The 25,128-nt window shown below is 39.3% G+C and overlaps 4 protein-coding genes across 4 annotated transcripts; 2 read left to right on the forward strand and 2 right to left on the reverse strand.

Moving 5' to 3' along the window:
- Nucleotides 1-913: 913 nt before the first annotated feature.
- On the reverse strand, nucleotides 914-5,784 carry LOC145898293 (nose resistant to fluoxetine protein 6-like). The gene is made up of 13 exons (XM_082986725.1): nucleotides 5,711-5,784; nucleotides 5,352-5,461; nucleotides 4,966-5,108; nucleotides 4,250-4,431; nucleotides 4,004-4,101; nucleotides 3,755-3,922; nucleotides 3,016-3,205; nucleotides 2,615-2,789; nucleotides 2,357-2,439; nucleotides 2,084-2,209; nucleotides 1,734-1,896; nucleotides 1,411-1,600; nucleotides 914-1,080 (listed from the first exon to the last, which is right to left on the reverse strand). The coding sequence occupies exons 1-13, from the start codon at nucleotides 5,782-5,784 to the stop codon at nucleotides 914-916; spliced, it is 1,869 nt and encodes a 622-aa protein (XP_082842851.1).
- A 1,963-nt stretch (nucleotides 5,785-7,747) lies between these two features.
- On the forward strand, nucleotides 7,748-14,460 carry LOC145898294 (uncharacterized). Its single transcript, XM_082986726.1, has 14 exons — nucleotides 7,748-7,805; nucleotides 8,899-9,014; nucleotides 9,302-9,443; nucleotides 9,613-9,704; nucleotides 9,983-10,151; nucleotides 10,808-10,947; nucleotides 11,225-11,283; nucleotides 11,347-11,452; nucleotides 11,819-11,977; nucleotides 12,657-12,781; nucleotides 13,148-13,230; nucleotides 13,827-13,998; nucleotides 14,208-14,296; nucleotides 14,357-14,460. Exons 1-14 carry the CDS (start codon nucleotides 7,748-7,750, stop codon nucleotides 14,458-14,460), a joined length of 1,614 nt encoding a protein of 537 aa, XP_082842852.1.
- A 374-nt stretch (nucleotides 14,461-14,834) lies between these two features.
- On the reverse strand, nucleotides 14,835-18,457 carry LOC145898295 (uncharacterized). Its single transcript, XM_082986727.1, has 16 exons — nucleotides 18,435-18,457; nucleotides 18,289-18,332; nucleotides 18,122-18,166; nucleotides 17,919-18,039; nucleotides 17,760-17,840; nucleotides 17,583-17,702; nucleotides 17,374-17,496; nucleotides 17,098-17,205; nucleotides 16,860-17,038; nucleotides 16,653-16,802; nucleotides 16,348-16,585; nucleotides 16,115-16,280; nucleotides 15,904-16,052; nucleotides 15,677-15,836; nucleotides 15,214-15,493; nucleotides 14,835-14,953 (listed from the first exon to the last, which is right to left on the reverse strand). Exons 1-16 carry the CDS (start codon nucleotides 18,455-18,457, stop codon nucleotides 14,835-14,837), a joined length of 2,106 nt encoding a protein of 701 aa, XP_082842853.1.
- A 691-nt stretch (nucleotides 18,458-19,148) lies between these two features.
- Nucleotides 19,149-24,510, forward strand: LOC145898296 (uncharacterized). Its single transcript, XM_082986728.1, has 16 exons — nucleotides 19,149-19,171; nucleotides 19,354-19,403; nucleotides 19,740-19,808; nucleotides 20,112-20,208; nucleotides 20,397-20,477; nucleotides 20,549-20,668; nucleotides 20,907-21,029; nucleotides 21,469-21,579; nucleotides 21,748-21,917; nucleotides 22,026-22,175; nucleotides 22,243-22,480; nucleotides 22,723-22,891; nucleotides 23,161-23,288; nucleotides 23,495-23,714; nucleotides 23,823-24,090; nucleotides 24,380-24,510. The coding sequence occupies exons 1-16, from the start codon at nucleotides 19,149-19,151 to the stop codon at nucleotides 24,508-24,510; spliced, it is 2,148 nt and encodes a 715-aa protein (XP_082842854.1).
- The last annotated feature ends 618 nt before the right edge of the window (nucleotides 24,511-25,128 follow it).

A 25,128-nucleotide genomic window follows, 5' to 3' on the forward strand; every position in this document is an offset into this window, starting at 1 on the left:
CAAAAGTATTGGAATATGAACTCGTGAATTGCTTGGTACTAGCACCAGCGGTTAATGTTCCCCTATACATTTAGACCAGGTGTTCTTTTCTGGCGAAGGGCAACATTTGGTCAAAGAATACTTTTCCAACAAACGCAAAAACAACACTAAGCCAGATGAAGAATGCCAGTTCGTCATGCGCCATTCGTGACGTTTACGTCATTTTGGAAATTGCCGCGTTGGCCAATCAAAGCCTCTCGGCTGTCCACCCCACTTTTTTAGACTTTAACTTCTTCTTTTTTGCCTATTCCGCAACAAACAAGACCAAATCCAACTTACCTTGACATTATTTGTGTTTGCAGCACATTTGCAAACTACTTTTGGACGCTACTGATGCTTGTAAACTAACCAGCATGTACAAAAATGCGGAAACAAATATTGTAATTGTTAAAGCAATCATAAAATCAAATGAACATCCGCGCCTTGCTTCGATACAGTACTATACCGTACATTTAAAGTCTTGTCTGCAGTGTGTAGGGTTTGATTTGCTTGTTTTTATGCTTCCTTCCCACCATTATTAACTTGGCCACTTCCATGAAAGGCCATTCAACAGTCAGGGCCGCCACAAAGGCAAGTACGTACGTTAAGAGCAGAGTACCTGCAAACCGCTTGGTTAATAAAGCAATATATTGTAGACAAGGGGTTTGCAGATATAGTTTTAGAAATGGCCAAGGCAGCTGGAAAATTATTTTTCTGATAGCAACAGGGTTGACGAACATTTTATCTAAACACAAATCGTTTTCTACACACTTTCGTCGTTAACAGTAGGACACACAGTAGGTCTATACTTTCACAATATTATGTGCAGGCAATGCTAGAATAAATTTAAAACAGATAGAGTTGTATACAAACCAACCAGCGCACGAGCAATTAATTACTCACCAAGATATATGTACGTTATATTGATAATGGTAAAATGCAACATAGATTCCTGAGTGCCCATATACCAATACACGACCAACAAATGTACAAGGTAGGCAGTGTATGAAAGACGACTGAACGGTATAAACAACTTCCAGTCCAAAAATTTTGTAACCAATCCTGTATAAAATATGAACGTCTATTCAAGCATATTCATTTTTTTATCAAAAGTATTGCTGTGGTGTAAGTTGCTAAATGAACTATTCAGTTTATTTGACAACGTATATGTTGGGTTTAAACCTGCAACGTCAAGCGCAAAGTTTAGATTAAAATTTATTTATAACTTACAGATAGGGAAAAAGGACAAAAGCCATTTATGTAATTTAAAATTTCTAATTCATTAACACATGCTTCAGCGTTTTTTAACAAGGCGTGAAGCAATCCCGGATAGCCGGAGTGACAACTGAACTCTACTCCGAGGTCGTGATTCGCTGATATAACAGAACTTACCCCCATAACCCGACGTGCAGGCAATCACCACCCACGCCAGACAAAATCCCCATACAGGACGGCACACGGACACATAAAAAGTCGCCAAATCCAACTGCATTGTGGTGAAGTTTTTCACCGGGCCGTAAGTTCCATATACAAGAAGCAATGCCACTGCTGTTGAAGACAGCCAACCGATCAACACCACTACCTGTAAAACAGCTCATAAATATTAAGCTTTTTAATTGTGTTTATTCGAAAATGTTAGTCATCCCTGTTAACTTAAAACATAAAACCATGGCAATATTCTTTTAAACTTTTTCAGGTTACAGGAATTAACTTACTTTGGGCATTCGAAGTTTTTTCTGCTTGAGGAAAAGTAGCCATCCGGTGATCATTCCAACCATGTAAACTCCAATTCGACACCAAGGTGTTGTGTAGGTGTCGGTTCGATATCGCTCAATGTAAGTAATGTTTTCACTTTCGCTTGGAAAATAGCGACCGACTCTGAAAAAGTGCGAAAGTCTCAAAATTGAAAAAACCTTTTTTGGCAAATTAATGTGTTAGGCACAAAAAAAACACCAGAAATCTTTTTGCCTGGAAATTTTTCACAGTTTTAACAAAAAGCAAATGTGCCAGTGGATAAATAAACAACATGTTTTCAAAAGAACAGATTTGTGTTATTTTGACCTACATTGACATCAGAAGACCAAACCCGACAGAGACAGGCTGCATATTCATGTCATAGGATAACACAGCTGTGACAACGACGCTTCCAACCAACACGGCAATCATCAAAACAACACCCGGTATCTTCCACCTGAAAAGCGACTTCGGTTCACATGTGTACAGCAAATGATTGGGATACACAAATTATTAATTTGAAACAGTGAGCTGTTAAATTGACATGCAAAGAGATTTACTTGTTCCTGACGCACTGTCGTTTATTTATGGAAATATTTTTTACCTGTATACCACGTAGAGAAACAAAGGAGCCACCACGTAAAACTGCATGTCATTGGCTAGATACCAGCTCCAACCATAACATACCTGTTTATAAGAAAATTAAGTTTGCAGTAGTGAGAAAATCTGTTGTTATGTTCTGCTGCAGTTTTGTCTTTTGAATCAAGAATGTTAATATGACCATATTCACTTTTACTCGCTGGCCCAATATAGTGTGATGTCACAATTAAAACGTTTGAGCAAACAACAATGTTCAAAGTACCTGAGTTGCAGCTGGGAACAGGTTGTTCACGTACAAAAGATTAAAAATCCAAATGTTTCCGTCGGCGCAGGAGTGATACATCTTGGAGGCCGTGTCCGACCAAAAAGGTCCATATCCACTGAACTTGTAGAGACTCATTGAAAGTAAGAGCAGGAAGGCATACACAGGCGTTAACCTTAAAGACATGTTTAAAGGTCGTTTGAAGCAGAAATGGAAAACAGCTTGCATATGAAAGTGATATGTTGCACACACTAGCTTTACTTTAGCAATGAACTTAACCTGTACGTCTTCTTCTGCGACAAAAATTTATGCATTAATTAACTTCATAATTTGCCTACTAGATCTCAGCAAAGAATACGTTTAGTGAAAGCAGTGACTAAAAAAAATAGCAATCTCTTTACCTCAAGTATCTGTGAAGATACAACAGCAGCACATGTAGTGAGCCACCAGATTTTCTCATTCGTTGAAGTACAATATAGGACACAAGAAGACCGCTAATAAAAAAGAAACTGTCCACTGCCAGTGTTCCATTTGCTAGGGGCTGAAGTTCACCATGCTGCCGATAGTACTTGTTTGCATGTACAGCGTTATCTTAACAACAAGTGAAACAGGGCTTTTAAAGTTGTATGCCCCAATGCAATAGGGTTAAACTCAGTTGCATCAAAACCAGAATAAATCACATACCACGGGTAAAACAAAAAAAAGTTTATTAATTAATCGGAATTGCTCTTCTGGCACTTCCGATTAATTAGTATGCCTGGCAACAAAAATAGCAGTATAAAACAAGTTTAATATATTAGTGCTGTATTCAAAGCAAATAGTCTGTACTATCGCCTTTTGCTAAACCTGACAACGAAAGCAACAGAACAAGTAAAAAGTCATTTTCCCTTTTGTGTCTTTAGTAATTACACCAGCAACTACTTTACTTTGTCCGGCCTTCTACCTCACAGTTGCAGCTTCTTAATCTCAAACTCGTTACTCGAAATGAAACAAAGTTGTCTGTCATGTTGTTATTACGTCACAAAGCCATTATTCTTTGTTTCAATAGAAATAGTATAAATGTAGAGGAATGTTCAGAGGTATGTTGTTTGTCATGTTGCCAATCAAAAACGCTAATAGTGGTAACTATTTAGTTCGTACCAATCATGTTCATCGGCAAGTAGAAGCAGTGTGAGAATATGACCCAGGTTGTACTGATGACTCGAATTCCATCCAAAATTGGAATATTTCCGCGGTGTTGTTTAACTGAGAGGATTTGTTTCGCGTTTCGGATCACCGAAAAACAGAGAAATAACTTCATCCCTGTACCTGTCATAAAGAAACATATTTTGTAATTTTATTATTTATTTAATTGATTTTCTATTTTGTGAACTGCTTAGGTTTATTTGCCTTTATTAAAGTTTGCTTCTTTGTCTGGTCTGCTTCGCATGTGTGCATCAATGGAAGTTCCAATTACAAGTAGTGCAAGTATAATTGCCGTCATTACTCTGGAAAAAGTTTAATAAGGAGGGACATCACTAACATTTTTTCATACAGTGCTAGTACTGTGTTTACCAAGACAACAAAACTTTATTTAAACTCAATGCATTTTCTGACGTGTCATCGTTTATGAAAAATAAATAATGTAGTGCGTACATAGCTACGATGTCTATGGCGTCGATTTGCATCACTGGGTTCGGACAAGTTGTGGAAAGAGTTTGTGGTAGAAAATATCTTTCCTTCATCCGTTCAGTGATGGTCGCCACATCGTCAGTGGAACAACCAGAAGGAAAGCACGACCCCCACATCATGACCAGGGGAATTCCCGGGTGTTCAACCTAAAGTGTGAAGCGAACACTGTAAATAAACCGTTTTGTTTTGCTTGAGTCTGCGCTTTAAAATGGTTTGCAGAAAAACGCAAATCATGTGATTTTTTCAAAAATTAGGTGATGTTTGAATGTGAAAAACTAATAGGCCAAAATAATCGTCAAAACATTATATTTAGCCAAATAAATTGTTACTGATGCTGCCAGGCATATTTATTGCCGAGTACTTCTGGTAAACTTTATTTTATTTACGTTTCTCAACGTTTCGGCTGTTATGCAACAACCTTCATCAGGAGGTAAGAAAGGTAAGTTTTGTAGCGTTTTTCTTTGTTTATGTGCCTCAAATGTGTCCACTTTGTTAAACTTACATTTCTTAATTGCATAACAGCCGAAACGTTGAGAAACGTAAATAAAATAAAATTTGACAAAAGGGCAGTATTCAGCAACTATATTTAGCCTGCATTGTTTTCCACTGATGACAACGAAAGGTCGACAGGCAGAATTGTAAGAAGTTGATTAAAGAGAATTTGTGTCAGATCAATTTACCGGGTGGGTTTTCCCCATATAAGTCACGCACCACTGCCCACTAACTTCTGCACTTCTGGCGTTCATGCATTCGTAGTAGTGACCGGGCCATCTTACATTTCCCTCTAATATTCCGCTCTCAGGTCTCGCCCAGGCGTCCAACACTTGAAACGAATACAATCAATCCATAACAGGTGCCGGACTGCGACGTAGCAATTGAAGGACGTTTTAGTAAAGGAGGGAAATGAGCACACAGAGGCCAAACGCGGCGAATCAAAAATATAAAAAAGCTTCCCATTATATTTGTCTGCTGTAATTGCTGGGCGATTGTTTGCGATGAAATTCGAATGATTTTGTTCAAATGGTGTTAATTTAAACCATATTTCAAACGTAATTTCATGACTCACTTTGCAAGGCATAGAAGCTGCGGTTGTTGGCATCTTGCAACCACCTTTCCAGGGCGTTGACACACTGCGATGAGATGTGACTTTCGGTGCCATTTTCCGTCTTTTTGTTACTAAAATTAAGTAAAAATGTTTTAGGTGTTCCCAAATTCTCAGCCAAAAGACCTTATGTTTTTTGAAAGCAAACATGTTTAAGGGTGTTGTGGTTGATTCTCAGCCAAAAGACCTTATGTTTTTTTGCGATACATGATTTCCGTACGCATTGGGAACAAATAATAAATGAACTGATAATACTGGATAAATAAATCAACTTTGTTTTATTGCAACTTAATACAATAACCATCCAACCACCTAAATTCTACAACATTATGCGGTACAGACCAAGGGCGAATCCAGAAGGCGGCGAACGGGGCAATCGCCTCTTAGGAGATGTCATAGCATTAAATACAGCTCTTCAATACCAAACGAAATGGTTAGTTTAACATTAATTTACGTCCGTCGCATCACTACTGTCTCCACTCCCGAATCCAACAGGGGTTGTGCGTAAAAATGTGCGCTTCGGTGCAGTCACTTCACTCAACTTCACCGAGTGAAGCAACTGCACCCATTACTTCACCCGGTGAAGTAACTTCACCGATCACCGTACTCGGTGAAGGGACTTCACCTTATAACCTCACTCGGTGCAGTCACTTCACTCAACTTCACGTCACTGCACCGAGTGAAGTCACTGCACCGAGTGAAGTCACTGCACCGAGTGAGTCACTGCACCGAGTGAAGGCACTGCACCGAGTGAAGTCACTGCACCGAGTGAAGTCACTGCACCGAAAGCACGGCTCAAGTGAAGTAACTTCACCGAAGTGAACTTTTTCACCCACAAGTCCGTCTCCCCGAATCGCCATTAATGCGTATAACAGCGAGTGTTGAATAGTAAACATACCATAGAGAGAAAGCTTTACGTCACGCAATTACCTTAACAAACCTGATTGCAACACAAATTATTTCAATATATCGCGACTAGTTTGTTAATAATTAAACTCGATACCTTCCGATTTGAAGCAAGGGATTGTGTTGTGGGTTCCTTTCCCTCACTGAGTTTAACAACTTCGACAAACGCTCTCCCCATGTTACAAAATCTTCACTGTCTTGAAGTTCATCCCCTACTTTCAATTTCCCTTCAAGTTCATATCCAGCTTCCGTATTCCATTCAAGTTGGTGAACAACAATCTCTTGCGAGTGTGCGAACTTGCAACAGGCGTTTAAACACAAAATCAACCACAAAATTGAACACAGCATTTCTTCTTATGTCGGTTTCGTCTGCCAACTACAAAAATTGTGACTTAAAATGCACGTTTGTTATTGATAATGTTACAGTAAAGTAAAAATACACAGGGTATAATATATTGAACGTACACAGGTGTGATACCACAATACCATAAAACCAGTTTAGAAACAAACACATTTAAGCATTTTTCAACTTTATGCGATTGGTAAAAACTTTATAATAAACTTTTCACCTGCTTGTGTTGTAACATGTGTCTTATCTCCAGCTGCAACCGTACTGAAAATATTGTTGACTTGGAAACACAACTTTTCCACTCCTTTACTGAAGACTTTAAGCCTGTTTTGACCTTCTTGTTACATCCAGTTAGTGCAATTGGGCATACACACAGCTTTATGTACATAAATCTCAAGGGTTTTGACAAACAGTACATGCAGAAAACGAACAAGCTCGCATGACGATGCATTGGTTGTGTTTTACAATTTCCAAATGCTTCTCAGGTCTAAGAGCAGAAAAATTCATGCTTTTGGTGCAAGAATCAACTCCCCGCTTGGCCGTCTACTGTTTGAAACATGCCGAGCGCTTTTCGCTCGAAGCAAATCACACCGAAACGTCACACACTTGTTTCTGTGACGTTGGTCATATCCGCGACCTGAAACAAATTGATCGTATACAGTTATTAAGTGAGCACAGAAGTTTTAAAGTGCTAAATTTTTATTAGCTGAACCATGCGATATTGCAAGCATGTGGGACAGTATTATTAGGTTTCCTTGGTCTCTTTAGGACGAAACATTAAACTGATAGTGTGTTCTTGCATAAGTGTTTGCCGTTTTAAATTTGACGAAATTAAGTTTCGTTTCATAGTAAAAACGTCATCGTGCGTTTTCTCAGTACATACGTTGTTGTGCGTTTCGTTTTTTCAGTGTATACGTTGCAACGCACTCTGACTATGTTTCCAGCCATTCATCGGATGACAGAACGCACACATGGTTATCCATATTTGGGATTGAAAATCGTGACGTTTTCCTGATATAAAGGTTGAACAAAGTTAAATGTCCGCCATTCGTAAGAAGTTCCAAAGCTGAACGCAAGCTTTCTTCTATCTGTCGAGTTCATGAAAATGTCAGGTTTTGAAACGCCCAATCTTTACGAAAACCCAGAAGTTTCTGTCCGAACAGGTTGGTGTTTTTAGTGTAAAGTTGCCGTGATGTGCTTTTTGTTTCTAAGATATGTGCTTATATTTTGAAGCACGTAATTCTTGCTTTGCTTTTTCATAGACACTGATGATGCTTTTAACAAAGCGAAATATATTTGTCTAACTTATTAAGACTGACAGATATCAGCTTGAAACTAAAGTTTCTGAGATAGTGGACACATTTTGAAGAGTAGTGTCTTAATAATACATACAATTTCAAAGAAACATGGTTGTTTTCGATTGGCGTGCTTAGTTTGTTTATCCAAACGTGCAAGTTTTCATAATATTGGGAATGTAAGTTTTGTGATACATAAAAAATCAATAACTTTAGTAAACCAAATTCTGTAATTAGTAACTTGCATTAGTAATGCCGTGAAAAGTTCCCTTTAACAGTCCCATGTGAAAAGCTGGTAAGTTTACTGAACAAGTGTATTAGCATGTTTTCTTTACAAGTACAGCATATCGCTTTAACTGCCACATGCCCCACGATTATCAAAGCTCTAAAATCGTGCTTGGACTCAAAGCGCTCAGTTTCATGCCGTCATTTAACGTAGGCTCGACTCCCGGGACGCAGAAACCAAGAAAGCGAAATTTCTTCGTTAAGTTTGTGTCGCTCTGTGTTCTACTCCTACTTGTCGTGCTCTGCATCATCGCAGTTTTCATTTTGATGGTAAGAGCCAATGTAATATTACTAAACTTAATACAAATCAACCAACGTCGTTGTGGATAATTATAATACAAAGAATTCATCTAGACAGCTAGTTTCGTGTTGTGTCAAGTAGCACAAATATAAACATTCCATGATCTGCACTTTGTGCAGTCTGTCATATTCGTTTATAACTGCACGTGCAAATACTGAGTAAAATTTTAAAAATACGGTTGCAAACCCGTAAGTTTAAGAAATTATGATTAAGTTGAAGAAATGAGGCTGATGTTGAACTTATTTCGCAAATAAAACGCATTGTTTTCAGAAAATCAATTCAACAACTGAACAAACTTCAACCTCCGTCGCGGGAGGTAACATAATCATTGTAAGCAAAACAACAAATATTTTTTTAAACAAAATTGTCCCACAGCTTCCGCAACAACGGCCGAAGGTCAATACGAATCTTGTGCCGAACTTCTCAAAAACGGTTTTGTAGAAACTGGAATTTATAAAGTTCGTTCAGCTCAAGATGGAAGTTATCATGATGTAAAGTTGCAACTTTATTGCATGCATCTATTTCTACCCTTACAGGGAGAGACAAGATAATGTATAAGGCTTTGAAGGAATAAATATATTTTAAAACGTTTTAAAGGCCGTCTAATATCGTGCTTGGACATTCGTCTTCTGAAAAACAAAGAACTAATTTTCGTGACCCATTAATGACTCTTTTATTCTTTCGTTAATTTTTATACCATATATGGATTGATTCTACGACACAACATGTGTTATTTTTGCAATAGTAGTGTTACTGCAGTGTTTCCAAACGCATTAAGGTTTATTGTGACATGACGACTGCGGGAGGCGGGTGGAGTTTGGTGGCTTCGATCCATCGCAACGAAGATGGGTTAAAGTGCAACGTAAGCGACAGGTGGTCGTACAGTCCAATGACATACACAGCTCTTATAAATGGAAAAGGTAACTTATCATGTGTATCGGTGAGGTTGCTTCACGTTTGTGCGTGATGCTGTGAGTTTGAAGTAATTTTTCTAGGTGCATTTAGCCCCGAATTCCACATTAATTTTACAACTTTCGCGCAGTATTTGATTGTTGTAATAAGAAAAGAAGAATTAAATTTTCACTTCAGGTTCAAAAAGTTGGAGTGATGAATCAACGATGGGTGACGTGCTCAATGCAACTTCCAACGACTACAAAGGATTTTTGTACTTTACTGGAAACGTACGTATCCTTGTAGCGTTTGATAGTAACATACCCGAAACAAGACTTTGAAATATCATTTGATCATAGATGTACATCGGCGTACGCATGAATCGATAACCCTTGCGGTTTTATCGGATGCTTTTTATGTTTTACGTTTAAAGTGCGTAGTAATGTATCGTGCTGAATTAAAATGTTTGTTTTGAAAATAATTTATTTGAATATCGGTACCACATTGCTCTTGCAATAGTAGGAATATAGTCACACACTTTTCCATGAAACATCTCGTTTTGTTGTAGGCAAGTGATGTGATGCTTTCTCATGTACCCAACAATGCTCACGTCAACGAGTATCAAGACAAGGCCTTTCTCACTTACCACACTTCAAATGGTTTTTTAAATAACTACGGTTCTTCCCTAAGAAACCTTTACAGAGATCACGCACCACTAGAGACTTTGGACATCATAGGTAATCATCATGTTTTCGCCGCATAAGTACAACCACTCCCACACGATAGCTTGTTTTCTTTCGAACTATGTTAATTTGTTTGCAGGTTTTAATCGCTGTAAATGGTGTGAATCGCGATTATATGGGTTCACTCTTTATGAATTTAAGAAACAAACTAAACGGCATAACGTTAAATAAACCTCTTTTCTACATATACTAACTAATGTAATACATAAACTGCCATGATACAACACAGACAAAAAAACAATAACGATTGGTCTATATTTGGAAAATGGATGTACACCATGCAGTGGTTCTTAACCGATGGGAAATTATAGGGTTGTAGGTGGGTAATTAATCGGCACCGAAATATACAAAAGGTGGTTGGAAAAGAAATATTTTGTTCTGTATTCACAGTCTATTGTAAATTTATTGGCAACTGGTGGTGTCATGAGGATGAAAATGTCAAAAAAGTATAACAGATATGGAAAAAAGCAATAATTAAAAAATTTAAATACTAGTGAAAAATAAGGATTCCGTTTCAACTGAAAGTGGGAAATAAGATGAAAAAAGGTTAAGAACCACTTATATCACAATAAGCTTTATAATAAAAAGAATACAGACCAACAGGGCTTATATTCTGTACATGAGTAAATATCGGAGTTTTCATGTGAAAGGAATGGATGAGAAGACAGCTCCACTAGTTCAAAAGAACTTCAAACCCCCAAACAACTGGTTTAATTACACGTTCAACAGTTTAACTTCCTCTGCTTACATTTCTAATCGAGGTCGACAGGTCATTGATTTGGAGAACAAAGTAACTGATATTTTATGAATAATAAAACAAAAGTTCATAAGAATCGATTTTAAAAAAGTCTATGGAGGATAAATTAGTTTTCAGACTGTATAGAAAGTAATTAAAAGTCAATGTTTATGTTTTGTAGACTAATTTCACAACGTAGGAAAATATATTTGAAACTAAATCTCCGGCAAAAGCGCAACTGTGTATGAGCAGGGAATTAGATTATTTTATAAATATTTATGTTTTTACAACATATGTATACAGAGAGGTTTTGTATTGTTGTGTTTTGCAGGTGTACTTCCGAATAAACGACGAACCTTACAGACAAATCAAGTATGGAGATTCTTACACGTAAGCTACTCATATCACAAGAACGCCCTTCTTTTATATTTAAAACAACGTCACACTTCGCAGCGACTCGAAGACCTACCACGTGACGAGCAGTTCGGGTGGACAACCCTTTCTGACGATGGCCACAGTCTCAAATTTCGACGACTATCCTTCAAAATTCGTTTTCAAGGTCGGTTGAGGCGCAATGAGAGATAGATAGAATGATGTCAGTGTAGCTACCATATGTGATACCCTTACACCTGTGGTTATTTTTTCTCGTATTTTCCGCTTTAAGTTTAAACGGAATCCTTTTTTCAACTAGTATTTAAATATTTTAAACTTTGATTTAAATTATTGCATTTGCGCTATATCTGTTATACTTTCATAACAATTTTACGGCTAAGAACCACTGCCTTGCACATTTATTATGGTATAACAACTATAGACACACCCAAAGCAGATTCTTGCTTGCTCGCAAGTATCCGTGTCCTTTCATAAACTATTATTAAAGTTATTGCATAACAAAATTGTAACACGTCCAACATTTTTTTCACAGGTTGTCACTCGTCCTGAAGCGGATGCAAGATATTCGACATCTACAATCACTTTGTCGTACAAACGTTGCCATGCATACGCCCGATATCATCATATAAGTAATAGGGGTGAAGGAAAGCCTGCAGTGGCTTTGGTATTTTTCCGAATCCAATCGTATGATGTAAGTACAGGTCTACGCTGGTTGTTCACTGACAAAATTTCTTCAATACGCCGTGTCAGTCTCGGGTCTATAACTTACAGTACTTTCTGGTGCACTGTTTTGGACAGACTAACTTACAAAAACCCTATTTAGTGCTCCTGATGAAGCGAGATTAAACTCGCGAAAGTCTGTCCAAAATAGTAAACTAGCAATCACAGAAAGTTGATCAATGACAATACAGTGAAAAAAATTATGCAATTAAAATTGGTAGGGTGGAATGTGTATCCCAATGTTACAGAACTTTTTAGGGACTATAATTTCATCGGAAATTCCAAGCCGTTTTTTAGAACATTTATTGCTCTGTGGGAAAAGAGTTGCTTGGTTGCCATATATGGGGTAATGGAAGTTTTATGAGGCAAAATCGAAACTATCCAAATCATCCGATCAAATTGATTATTGATTTTTTTCTATCAAAGTTAAAATAAAACTAAATAATAAATATATTGATTATTATGGAAATCAATATATTAATATAAATTTAAGTAAATATTGATTTTTTTCCCATATATAAGAACCAATGAAATATATCAAAGTTTTCGTCGATGTTAGCCAGTCATTTAGTTTTTAGGCTTATTTTTAATTTAAGTCACAATATCCACATACATTTTGTGGCTATCAGTCTTACTAAGGCATCTTGCAGAATAACGCAGCTCCAAACACGGTCTATGTTCCAACGCACCCTAATCGCGGGAGAGAGAAAACGTATGAAATGGGAGTTACTGAAGTGGTAAAAAATATCGTCTTAGGATACACTCTATTTACCAGGTAAAATGAATAAAAGTTTGTGTACATGAGGCCAGTCCTTGTTTTGCTTGCTTCGCGCGGTTAAAACTATGTAAAGTCGCTCCAGCCGTTCGTATTACTAATTTTTATTATTGTTTGAAGTTAAACCTTGTTTGCATTTTATTTGCACACTTTGATTGTTCTTATCCAAAGTCCTACCAAAACAGGCATTCACGATTCACCGGGTGTGACAAAATCACACTTTGATGTTAAATCTCTTTGAAACGGACAGTGGGATATCAGGCATTTATATCATTTATAATAAATAGATCTAGCTTATAGCGAAATATTACTTTTATCACATGAAGTAAACTATGACTAAATCGTCCCCTGGTTTTAACATTTTAGATTTGAACCTGACAGAAGCGGTTGGTATTATGTACACCGAGAAGAAATACAAACGTTTTTGATGACGGTTATTGACGCTTTAGGTAATATTGTAACTGTTTTTATTTTTTTCTGGTAAAAAGTGAAATTCTTTCATTTGGTGATTTTTGTCTGCAAACTAGCACCAGCCCAACATTTTATTTTTGCAGAAAAGTTTAAGTTAAATAATACCAGTTTATATTACATGCATTATCCTGTATTTAAACGAGTAATGCCCATTTCTTGTAGTAAGTACCTTGTTTTTCAAGGGCAATTGTTTGCAAACCAACCCCCACCCCCCTCCCTGTACAGTAATGCTCAAGTCCCGTGGTACACCATTCATTAATGATGACTATTAGTGTAACGCAATCAGTGCTGGCTTCGTTCGTGCCCCCCCATAAAACGTCCCGTGTCCATCCCCTTGAGGTGGACACCGTTAAGAAACCCCGTTTAACTAATTTACAAACCAGATTAAGTTACTGAACAATAAGTTATAGTATGTTGCTGTTACTGCCAGGCATATTGTATTTAATTAGTGTGTTCTTCTGGCACAATTAAACGTACACTTTTCAGGCCTCATTACTACCTGGGTATGGATTTAACAGATTAAGTAAATAAGGACACACATAGAAGAAGGACCTTCACACTTGTTTATTTTCAGCCTCACCCGAAGTTCAAAGTACAGCCCTTACATTTCCCTCTGATATTTACACACCTGTGAAAGTTACCAAGGGAAAAATATCTTCTCCAAACCAAGGCGTGAAAAAAAACTTCGTCCAGTTTCGCGCTTACGACAGTAACGGATCCCCGTTCGCTCTGTGCCCCGGAGTTCGGTAAGCGATGTATTGTTACTAAAGCTGCCAAGCATATTTATATTCCACACTGTGTTACTTCCTTGCCAGTAGGTTTATGTGGGAGTTATACGCCAAGCGGCATTTATTTCCAACACATAAAATACATAATTTTTGCTGGCATGCAATTATTCTTTTTGTCAACTTTGCGGCGTACGATCAACGAAACTTACACATGCGCTTTTTGACAGCCTTAGGAAAGGTACAGACCCTGCGAAATTCTGCATTGGATCAGCAAACACTTGGTATAACAACCCTGAGCGTTGTGGAGATTTTCCAGGTTAGTTTGGTTTAGGACCGACCCCTACATGAATTTGTAGAAAACGTGTACGTTTTTCAGCTTGGGAAACTTTAAAGGAGCACGTGTTCATCAACAGAACAATCACAGGCGACGGGAAGTTTGTGAACGACCTTCACAGCACAATCTTCATTTATACCCGTTGAGGGTGGATTGTTCTTGTGTAAATAAAGATTGGATGGATTTTATACCTGGTTCATGGTTCGTTTTGTCAGAATTGCCTAGTGGTGGTAGTGGTTCCTTTTCTGTACCTGGTACTAATGAGCCGTATTGTAGCAATTAACACGCCTGCAGCATTAGTATTGGAAGTATTTAAGGCTTGCGGGAAAATATTGCGTATGTTATTCGGGTTTCCATAAGGACATGACACGAGGATGGATTCAATATCACTTTATTTCGGATTTAAAAAATAAAGCAGAAAGCATAAGACGAAATAAAAAGCAAAAAAAGACGAAACCAACACAGTCGTGGTTTTTGGAACATTTCAAGGCAATAAATTAAATCTAGTAAAGGCGGTAAATCAAAAACCAAGACCATCTGGTTTAAGTTGACGTCGGCGTAAAATCAATAGAACTGCGGCCAGTGACAAAATAACGAGGGAAACGCAGATGGCAGTTGCAAAGAGAGTCATTCCCAAACCTGCAACGGAGAGAGAAGAATATATATATATTGGGTGTTTCATGGCGTTATTTTACCAATTAATGTATAGGAATAAATTAATTGTAAATAAAGCAATCTGAAAAATGCATAGGGGAATCTTAAATTCTATTTAAAAGGAATGGCAAAAAAACGCATTGGAATTCACACTAAAACGATCCGAAAACGTAGGGAATTCACTGTTGATGGTGAAAATGACACGATTGAATAGGTCAATATTGGGGTTAATATGGAAACCTTACCTGGAGACATTTTGGTGGTTGTAGAAGGTGGGATGTATTCTCGTGGAGGCTTAGGGTTGGGAATTTTCACTTTGTACAATTCCGTGAAGTTGCGGTTTCTTGGTTTCACTTCAAGCGATTTGCCATCGATGAGGAAAGTTAATTGGTCTTCACCTTCCTCTTCTGGTAGTGTGTATATTGGACCAATCACAAACGGTCTGGTTGTCGTAGCTTCGTCGACGGATCTCTTCCTTCGGTTTGTCGAACAAGTAGATCCACTCGAAAATCCGTCCGGGCAAGTCTGAAATGTGAACTTATAAAAGCACGATTTTGCAGGCTGCTCAGCTGCACAGTTGATTTAGAAGTTATATTTTGTCGTGTAGAAATACATATCGTGATACAGTGCGGGTACCTTGGTTCAAACTGATCGCAATTACTTTGCGTACGTGTTTCTAGGTAATAAAATGAAACAAAGGGGCGTTACCGATTGTAGGAACACGCCAGTGCAGACGTGAAGGCGAACATGGATGTAGAGTTCCGAGCAAACTTTGCTCCTCGGAAGACGGAAAGAGAAGCAAGCTCTGTGATCTAGTGTGGACGCCCCCATCTCAGCTGCAAGGGCTCTTCCATGTTCGGTTGGGCAGCTGTTTGCAATCAATAGTAGAATCAGGTTTTTTTTCACTTTATTAATGAATTTTTGCTTGTTTTCACCCATTTTGGAATAGAGGGAATTGCGAGTTCTGTGGTGCAAGAGGATCCAAACCAAATGTGTTGGATGACGAGGAAGGCGAGCAGGACAAAGTAACGTATTGAATGAAGGCTGAAGCTCGCGTTGGAAGGTTGATAACAGCGCTGCTGAACTATTCGTGATTCAAAGTAATGGTAAAAGTGTTTAAGTTGGGAGTAGGCTATCATGATATACCTGGGAGAGACCAAAATCAAGGTGTATCATTTGTCCAACGGTGTACACAGCGGATTGTTGGACTGTGAGTGACGCAGGGCAGGCAGAATTGCACGTGGATACTTTGCAAAGGGTGGCGGAAACTTGGTATTGGAGGTCATCTGTGAGGATCGGTGGCTCATCCATTCTGTTTTAAAATCGAGAGAGAGTCCAAAAATGCAAAGAAACCACGAGAAATACGTGTTTGTACTTACAGTGGTTTGATTGATGTGTAGATGGTGTAGGAGTTGGCGTAAATACACCTAAAGCGAATGATACCGAACGGCAGGTCATAGGAAAACCCAGTTGAACCAAAGTTCTTGTTGATCCACAAAGCATTGGTGAAGGAAACACTATTAAAACCATCAGGACCAACGTCTGACGAGGTTTGTGTTCCACATTGGGTGTAAGGGTGGGACATGGAAATCCGGTAGGTGGAGCCAACGAGCTGTGCTGTGATAATAATTTACGCAGATGAAACAAAAGAACACCAAAAAAGTGTCAATGAAACATAGTGTACCTCGACATTGTGGCAAAGTACTCCCAACCCCATCCACTGTAGGAGACATATAAATGATGGTGTTTGCTTGATTCGCGTCCCACTCCGCATAGAATTGTTGCGAGACAGTGATTATGATCTCATTGGATGTGCACTGAAGATCTGGGACAGCTAAACACAAAAAGAGTCAGTGAAACGATTAAGTGTAACCTGGAAGGTACACTTTACGTATGGTGCAGTGACGACCCAGAAACCCGGCGGTGGACGCACAAACGTAACCGTTCGCATGACGGCAAGATTCTTGGCAGACACAATCGCCTTCACAGTTCACGTTGTTGCAAATCGCATCGTTTGGAGGCGACAAAGTGCCACAAGTTGGACCAACCCATGGGGAGGAGCATCTACACCTAAATGGAAGGTGCAAATTTATTTTCTAGCTACTGATTATAGCGTGGGGTTTTGTTACCTCTGTTGTCCGTACAGGTCTTTATAGCAAACTCCACCGTTCTGGCAGACAAGGTTGCAATTTGAAATTTGACATCTATCGCCAGTATAGCCAGCCTGACAAACGCATCTGCGCATAAGATGATTGGATTGGTTTATATTCGTGTAAACTAAAAATACTGATTAGGCAGATAGCTCTTTAAATTTAGCTTTACACAGAAACTCTTAATACGGTTAGCGTTGAAGAGCCTTCCAGGGCTGCGCATGGATCACGGTGAAGTTCCTATTACTCTCCTACCGAGGAATGCTGAATGGATCGAGAACACAGCTGCCTTGATTGTAGCACAAAAGGTTGCAAGATGGGGCATCAGGGGGGGAAATCTCGCAACGTTGGCCACGAAAACCAGCAAGGCACGCGCAGCTAAACAGAAATGGTAGCATGGTTTATGTTTTTGTAACTTGGTGGAGGGGAATTTAAAACCGCCGCATCCACTACTCTGTAGTTACCTGAACAGGTAGGTGTAGGAATCGTATGTACAAGATCCACCGTTGAGACAATATCCCAAAGGACATTTTGGAAGCTCGTGTTGACAGAGTGGCCCAGTATAGCCGGGAAGGCAGGTACACCTATTAGGGACATTGTCGTGTGGGCAGTTTCTTTGTAGATGTTTAAGGGACTCTTACCGCAAATTAAAGCAACTTCCTCCGTTTTCGCAAGGAAGATAATGACAAGCACTGTTAGGGTCGTAGCAGCTGGGAAAGCCCCTGAATTAGTTATAAATGCAGATAAATGTTAAGAGCTTTCAATCCATTTAGATGTAGAAAGGTTATTATTTTTCTTACGCGTGCATTATGCAGAGTTCTCCGGCATTGCAGGCGACCTCTGGTGGACATTCGGGCGCATAGCTCAACCGGGGTTTCACCGGCTTTTCCCCGTCCTCGTCAACTCCATCCAACTCGGCACCTATATATTATTCATATATCATGCTATCTACAAGTATCGGCTCCAACTAAATCATTTTCACGCTTATTGAAACGCTACTCACCAACAGCAGATTTCGCTCGCACAACTGGTTCGCCAGAAGCATCACCTGTTATTTTTATTAATGATGAAAATCGTATTGCGGAGTTCAAACCATAAATTGTTAGATCTATTTAATTCAACATTTTCTACAAAATTGAACCATTGCCATTGCCAAGCAGTTTCACAAACCTTCAGCCGAAGTAACTGGCCTTGTAACAGCCAACAGCAGCAACCTTCGACAACAACACAATTTATTTTAGCGGTTGCGTTAGAAAAGAATACCGGAATCAACCATTTAGCAAATTGTTGATAGGAACATAAACACTGCAACTTACAACAAAAAGCAGCACATCTTCATTTTCCCAAACTATATCGAAACTTATTCAAACAATCGAAACTAGAACACCAACCGGCTACAAATTAACAACACGGATAAAGAATACGACGTAACACGAGGCTGGTTTGTATTTATACGGACGGCGGTCACGTGAATTGTGCGTGGCAAGATTGCGCTGAATTACGCGGAAGAGTGCGGAATTTAATTGAGTGCGTTCGAGACATTTCTATACCCAATCCTTTTTTTTAAATTTATATATTCATGCACAAACCTTGTTGTGGCAATATTATGTTTTAAAACTGAAGATGCTTATTAAAGCGAAACATGTTTTCGAAAAATAAAAGCGTTTAACCACACGGTTATTTAATATCTTGAAATTTACTGTGAAGTTTCCGCTTGTTTCAAAGAAAAAAAATTGTTGCTGGAATAAAATTGATTTCTTGAAGAAAACGTTTCCATTGTTAGCACCAGTTAAATAATATTTTCATAAAGTTTATTACTTCATGTGCCGCTTTGTTCGATTAAATTCGAGGCAAACTACGTTTCAATTAAGGTGACGACGGTGATTGATTAATTAGTCTGGAATGCTCATACATAAAGGGACACATGCTCAGCACTGGGGTTTTTCGTTTGCGTTGGTAGAGTTTGTTGTCATTTTGTTGGTTAAGTTTGCGCGCATAAGTTTGTTAGGTTTTTTCCCCTTGCTACCGTTATGAAGACTTGGGGATTGTTTACGTAAGTGTGGTTTTGATTGAGGGACCAAACAAGATTCGTTCCAATGTTTTTTTTTAAACTTGCACTGTTGAAACCCAAACTACGTAACCACGTTCAAATTGTAATTAGCCTGACTTTGCCGGAAAGCTTTATCTTCGGGTATCCACTAGAATTAACATTTACTGATATTTTAAATTGAACAGGTTGCTGGCTCTCTCTGCGTTCGCAACGGTGGAGACTTCACTATTCGAAGGTAAGTTTAAAAATCTACTCTTGGAACTTCCTTAACAAACGAAGCTAAATCACGCTTGTGAGTGGGATCGTGTAGAGAATAAGATTTTATTACTTTGTAGCAATTGGTGCAAACATTTCAAGAACCGTTTTTTAAAGGGGTTGAGGCATAGTTAAATGTGGGTGTGTGCAAAATAACGTTCCATCAACCAAACGTTCATATTGTTAATTCCGTATTTGAAATGGGATGAAGAGATTCCGAATGTGAAGACATATTCTGCTCTTTTGTAACCAATGTTCATATTGTATTAAATTCCACGTTACGAAGTTACGTAACACTTTCGGTTGGATTTTGTAGACGAGGAATCTGACGTCACTGGGAAATCAGCCACCGTCGAGCTGGAACCCGAAACACTGTTGGAAGAAGGTTGAAGCTAGAAAGATTGATTTTCGGTTGACCGAAATCTAGATAAAATTAGATTTCATATTTCCTGTGTTAAAATACAATTATTACTTGTGAATAAGTCCCCAGGGCATGGCAAGGTTGCTATACTTTGTGATCTCTGCAAGGGATGAATGATACAGAACTATGTGTGAAACCAGTTGATGATTTCATCACACTTTTAATCATGTTTGCAATTATAAAGCATTATAGGAAAACAATCAAAACGTAGATGTGTAAGACGCTATTTACCTGCCAACGTACGAGCGTTAACTGGCTTTTTAACAGATATTGTGGAGTCTAGGATCGGGGTTCAAACACAATTTCATTCAAACTGTCCACCAAGCGTTGTTTGCAACGCAGGAGAACGCTGCATCATGTACCTGTAAGTTGACCATAAGCGAGCGCCTCGTTAACAATATCAAAACAGAATAAATAGATTAGCCCATAGTGCTAAAAACATTGACATGATTTATTGAAGACGTTTCGACAAAACTTACGCCATCATCAGTTTAAATATTGCGCGATTTTAGAATTCTGAGTAAATCAGTTACTATTGTTCCTATGGTTCAGAGGTTATCCGAACTGCTTTATACCCGCCACAGTTTGTCAATTCATGCGGTGTTTAAATGGAGGAACCTGTACTGACAACACGTAAGTTTACCCATAAAGCAGTGGCCCCACAGTAGCTCCCGCGTGACGAACTGGCTTGTTCTATTTCCAAGGTGCATATGTGTTCCACCATTTACTGGATATCTCTGCGGTGACGTCATCCCAGTGCCCCGATGCCCTCCCGGTTATTGTCGGAACGGTGGGACTTGCTACGAGGTTGGCTTCCAGTACAGGTGAACAGCAGTAATGAAAGTAAACCGGAACGGTCCGTGTTCCGTTACAAATTAATCGGCTGGTGTGCCCGAAAACTTATGAGCAACTTTAAATTTAGTAAATTTATTAATTTGTTTGAGAATTCTCTCCTCCCCTCTTATACGAAAAAAATTTTTCTCCCTGTAAATTCCTTCGTTCCGGTAAGAATTTTTTTGTGGTGTAAGTTTTGCCGCGAAACCTAATCACACAACTCCACAGATGCGCTTGTCCATCAACCCACACTGGGCCACGTTGTGACGCTACTGTGAACCCTGAAAGTTCGTGCCCGAGCGGCTATTGCCAGAATGGAGGAACTTGTTACTTCACTGAAGGGCAATTTCGGTACGTGCTGTAAAAGTTACCCGATGTAACAACGGTTGTTACCGGCAGCTAAGCATAAGTGGTTATCACAACCCGTACACAGGACTCCTTGAATTGCAATAATGATTCGAAACCCGTCTTAATTGTAGGGCGGATTATCACTAGGGTGCTTTATCTGGCGCATGCATGGCTACCTATTTGTCTTGCGTTCCAAATGGCTGCTCCGCAATAAGTGTTTCATTGCAACTACGCCCTCTAGAGAATATATGGGGATCCGCCCTAGATTTATTGTTAAGAGCTAAGCAGATAACTCGCGCTCGGAAAGAATTCATAAATAGTACGAGATGTCTCGTATCCTTACTAAACACGTAAGTTTTTTGGGGGAATCCCGATGGATGAGAATGTTGTTTCTGAAGTTTCTTAAGCTTTTAATGCAAGATACAAACCGTTACATTGCCAGATGCGTGTGTTCTATCCTATATACTGGTGCAAACTGTGAACAACTCGTTCCTTGTCCTCCAGCACTTTGCCAAAACGGTGGAACTTGCTACGCAGATGGGTCGCGATACAGGTAATTCCCCTTATTCATCAACAAAGGTTGCTCCTGACCTATACAGTGTGAACAGTTGACTAAAAAACAGTGGATTAGCGCAAGTTAAAACACAATTTGGTTTAACTGCAGTGTTTCTAATAAAACCACCACAGAGGTATTAAAATATTAAGAAGTTTTGCTTTGAAGGTGCGAATGTCAAAGTCCGTGGCAAGGACCTCGCTGTGAAAGTCAACAAAGTTTAGTTTGCGATTCGGCGTCTTGCAGTGGGGATTGCGTCTGCCAGGAGTCGTGCCGGCATGAGGATGGCTACGTTTGCATTTCTAACACGGGGTATCTCGGAAGGCAGTGCAATATTCGTAAGATCTGTTTGAAAAGTTTGACTGAAAAAAAACGCACCGAGGCGACAAATAAAACAAAACTACCGCTCAACGGTTTTCGAAACAACTCTATAATTTTAATTTTAGCTGTCCCAGATCTTCAGTGCACATCCAACGAGATCATAATCACTGTCTCGCAACAATTCTATGCGGAATGGGACGCAAATCAAGCAAACACCATCATTTATATGTCTCCTACAGTGGATGGGGTTGGGAGTACTTTGCCACAATGTCGAGGTACACTATGTTTCATTGACACTTTTTTGGTGTTCTTTTGTTTCATCTGCGTAAATTATTATCACAGCACAGCTCGTTGGCTCCACCTACCGGATTTCCATGTCCCACCCTTACACCCAATGTGGAACACAAACCTCGTCAGACGTTGGTCCTGATGGTTTTAATAGTGTTTCCTTCACCAATGCTTTGTGGATCAACAAGAACTTTGGTTCAACTGGGTTTTCCTATGACATGCCGTTCGGTATCATTCGCTTTAGGTGTATTTACGCCAACTCCTACACCATCTACACATCAATCAAACCACTGTAAGTACAAACACATCTAGCCATAATCATACAAACCACGCAGTATCATTCTTGGTGGTTTTTTAACAGCTAGAGTTTCCATAGTGCACGTCTCGTGACCGACCGATTTTTGAAACACTTTCAAGGATTTGCGAACTATAACTCGCTGTCTCGGGTGTTGCCCATCTAGAATAAAACCACATCCATAAAAATTAAAAAAGGAATCGTAAACTTAAAAATAATTTTATATTTTGATTATCCAGGATGGACGTTCCACCAATTATTACAGATGACCTCCAATACCAAGTTTCCGCCACCCTTTGCAAAGTATCCACGTGCAATTCTGCCTGCCCTGCGTCACTCACCGTCCAACAATCCGCGGTCTACACCGTTGGACAAACACTGCATATCGACTTCGGCGTCTCCCAACCGGTTAGACCAATAGTTCTTAATCTTTTTTATATGTTTACCACTAAGATTAACCGGATGGATTTAAATCACCCTTATTCAAAAGTAACATATTGCAACTCCAATAAATGTCGAATCCCCTGGGCATGACGTGCACGCAGATTCAAAACCTTCGAGGTTTCTAAAAATTGCGTGGCCATCTCTGATAGCATGGTAGCTTCCATTGACCATAATGCAAAACAAAGCTGTTTGCGAATGCATTGGTGAATTGTATATGACTTTTGTTCATGCAGGGAACATCGATAAATAACTTGCAACAATCCAACGCTGTTGCAACAATTCAGTACGCCGTACTCTCATGTTCTTCCTCTGATCCGTTCGGATCTCAGCAAGGATCACAATTTCAACTTCTCGAAAACGGGTAAGTGTTGACAAAAACTTAGCCGTGCGAGAAACATCAACATAAACAACACACTCCATCTGCAAACGGTGTTGTAATACAGAGGGAAAAAATGGCAGTTTTTTTAACAACATCACATCATCGGTTCAGAATTTACAGCAAAATTCCCGTTATAGTGCAAACAATGATGTTCATGGGCCCCTATTGCTATTAATGGCTCCCTCTAGACGCTTCGACGCGCCGCACTACGACAATGCAATGGCTCAAATGCTTTCTTCACTTATTCATAGCTGCCCAACCGAACATGGACGAGCCCTTGCAGCTGAGATGGGGGCGTCCACACTCGATCACAGAGCTTGCTTCTCTTTCCGTCTCCCGAGGAGCAAAGTTTGTTCAGAACTCTACATCCATGTTCGCCTTCACGTCTGCCCCGATGCGGTGCAAACGGTAATCGTTGGAGTTGAGATCTTGCTTTGGTTCAAATGTTTGCATATCATTGTTGACCCACGAAGCCAGGTCTTCAGTTTCACCCATCGTATAATAATTGTATGGTAGAGTTGTCCCGACGGAGCTAGTGCACCGCGTTGCAACCGTGGAAAGAGGTCGATTCTGGACGACACAGACGGCCGAAATATTGTAGTAGGTCCGGTTTATGTCCTGGAAGAGGAAGAAGGCAACGGTAAAGTGACGTTCCTGCTGGACAAGTCGGTGGTTGAAATCGGTTCTGACAAGGTTGGTAATAACACCCATGTGGATGTTTACAAGGAACAGAAGCCTGGGCTGGAACCGAAAATTCTTCCGTCGGAGGAAATATTCGTGAGGGGTGAGTTAATGTATTTATTGTAATGGGAAAGTTCTCTTCACGAAATCAACCTTTTCCCAGCGCCACTTTTGGATACGCATTACATTTTACAATATTACAATATTCAAACCTTGTGTCCCAACGCTATATTTTCCATAAAGTCATGTTTCGCTTAGAATCTTTAGTTCTAAAAACACGAGACCAAGGTAAAAAATAACAATGCTCGCTACCGTTGCCAGCATATGACAAGACATCCCGACCAGCTGTGCCGAAAGAAAACAAGTTTACATTCTTTGTTGCTTTTAAGCAGGTTATCCACTGCTGTTCTCGGCGTGCGGGGTTCTCCTGGTTGTGGTCATCATTTTCATCTTTATCATCTACAATCGTCATTGTCGCAATTTAAAACCGGAAAGTCTTGGTTTACCGTTGTCGGCAATTTGAGCGTAAGCTCTCTTTAATTCCCCCGTTGCCAACCAAACAGTTTGGTTTTGTTTGTATTCGAATATTTTTGTGTTTGTTTATTTTTTTATAATAAATTTGGTTTCAATAAAATTGTGGAAGTGGTGATTCGATGTTGGGAGAATTTTAAGCTTCCCAACCTAGACTTGCGGCATTATTTCACCAGAAACGCGAGGTGATGTCGAGCCTATGACCCATAGGCGCCCATGAACTCCATTCTTTGCACTGCTTTGGAATTGAGGAATTTCTTTTCTCTATATTTTAAGTGATGTCCTCGCATCGGTAAATGCTTTCTTTCAAGCAGTATAGACTGCAGTTAGACAGACCCTTCGTCACTAAAAGTTTTTTGCCAACACAAATTTAGTTTTGCTTAAAACAGGCGTGATCGACCACAGGCTGCGATTAATTTTTTTTGGCTTGCGAATTAAACCTTAGTATTTACCACTAAAGTTTTTTGTGGTTAAATTTTGCAAACTCGTTTCAGAAGTTTTGAGAAGCAAGTTTATCACAAAATACAGTTATATCAATATTTTCCTATAATTATTGTGCTAAACTTTATGGCTCACGACAAAATTAAGTTGGACCAAACTAGCTTAAACA

This window comes from Ascidia mentula, chromosome 4, assembly GCF_947561715.1.
Source record: "Ascidia mentula chromosome 4, kaAscMent1.1, whole genome shotgun sequence".
Classification (NCBI taxonomy): Eukaryota; Metazoa; Chordata; class Ascidiacea; order Phlebobranchia; family Ascidiidae; genus Ascidia; species Ascidia mentula.

Excerpts from the sequence above, each read along its gene's own strand:
- LOC145898293 (XM_082986725.1), bottom strand. The coding sequence starts at position 5,784 with ATGACATCTCCTAAGAGGCGATTGCCCCGTTCGCCGCCTTCTGGATTC. Across the intron at positions 4,432-4,965 it reads ATATGGGGAAAACCCACCCG|GTTGAACACCCGGGAATTCC; the intron begins GTAAATTGATCT and ends TTCACACTTTAG. Across the intron at positions 2,210-2,356 it reads TTTCTCTACGTGGTATACAG|GTGGAAGATACCGGGTGTTG; the intron begins GTAAAAAATATT and ends GTCGCTTTTCAG.
- LOC145898294 (XM_082986726.1), top strand. The coding sequence starts at position 7,748 with ATGTCAGGTTTTGAAACGCCCAATCTTTACGAAAACCCAGAAGTTTCT. Across the intron at positions 9,015-9,301 it reads AAGATGGAAGTTATCATGAT|GTTTATTGTGACATGACGAC; the intron begins GTAAAGTTGCAA and ends AAACGCATTAAG. Across the intron at positions 11,978-12,656 it reads TCCGAATCCAATCGTATGAT|AATAACGCAGCTCCAAACAC; the intron begins GTAAGTACAGGT and ends GGCATCTTGCAG.
- LOC145898295 (XM_082986727.1), bottom strand. The coding sequence starts at position 18,457 with ATGAAGATGTGCTGCTTTTTGTT. Across the intron at positions 16,281-16,347 it reads TACACATCAATCAAACCACT|AATGGATGAGCCACCGATCC; the intron begins GTAAGTACAAAC and ends ATTTTAAAACAG. Across the intron at positions 15,494-15,676 it reads CTGGCGTGTTCCTACAATCG|ACTTGCCCGGACGGATTTTC; the intron begins GTAACGCCCCTT and ends TTCACATTTCAG.
- LOC145898296 (XM_082986728.1), top strand. The coding sequence starts at position 19,149 with ATGAAGACTTGGGGATTGTTTAC. Across the intron at positions 20,209-20,396 it reads GAACGCTGCATCATGTACCT|AGGTTATCCGAACTGCTTTA; the intron begins GTAAGTTGACCA and ends CCTATGGTTCAG. Across the intron at positions 24,091-24,379 it reads GGAGGAAATATTCGTGAGGG|GTTATCCACTGCTGTTCTCG; the intron begins GTGAGTTAATGT and ends GCTTTTAAGCAG.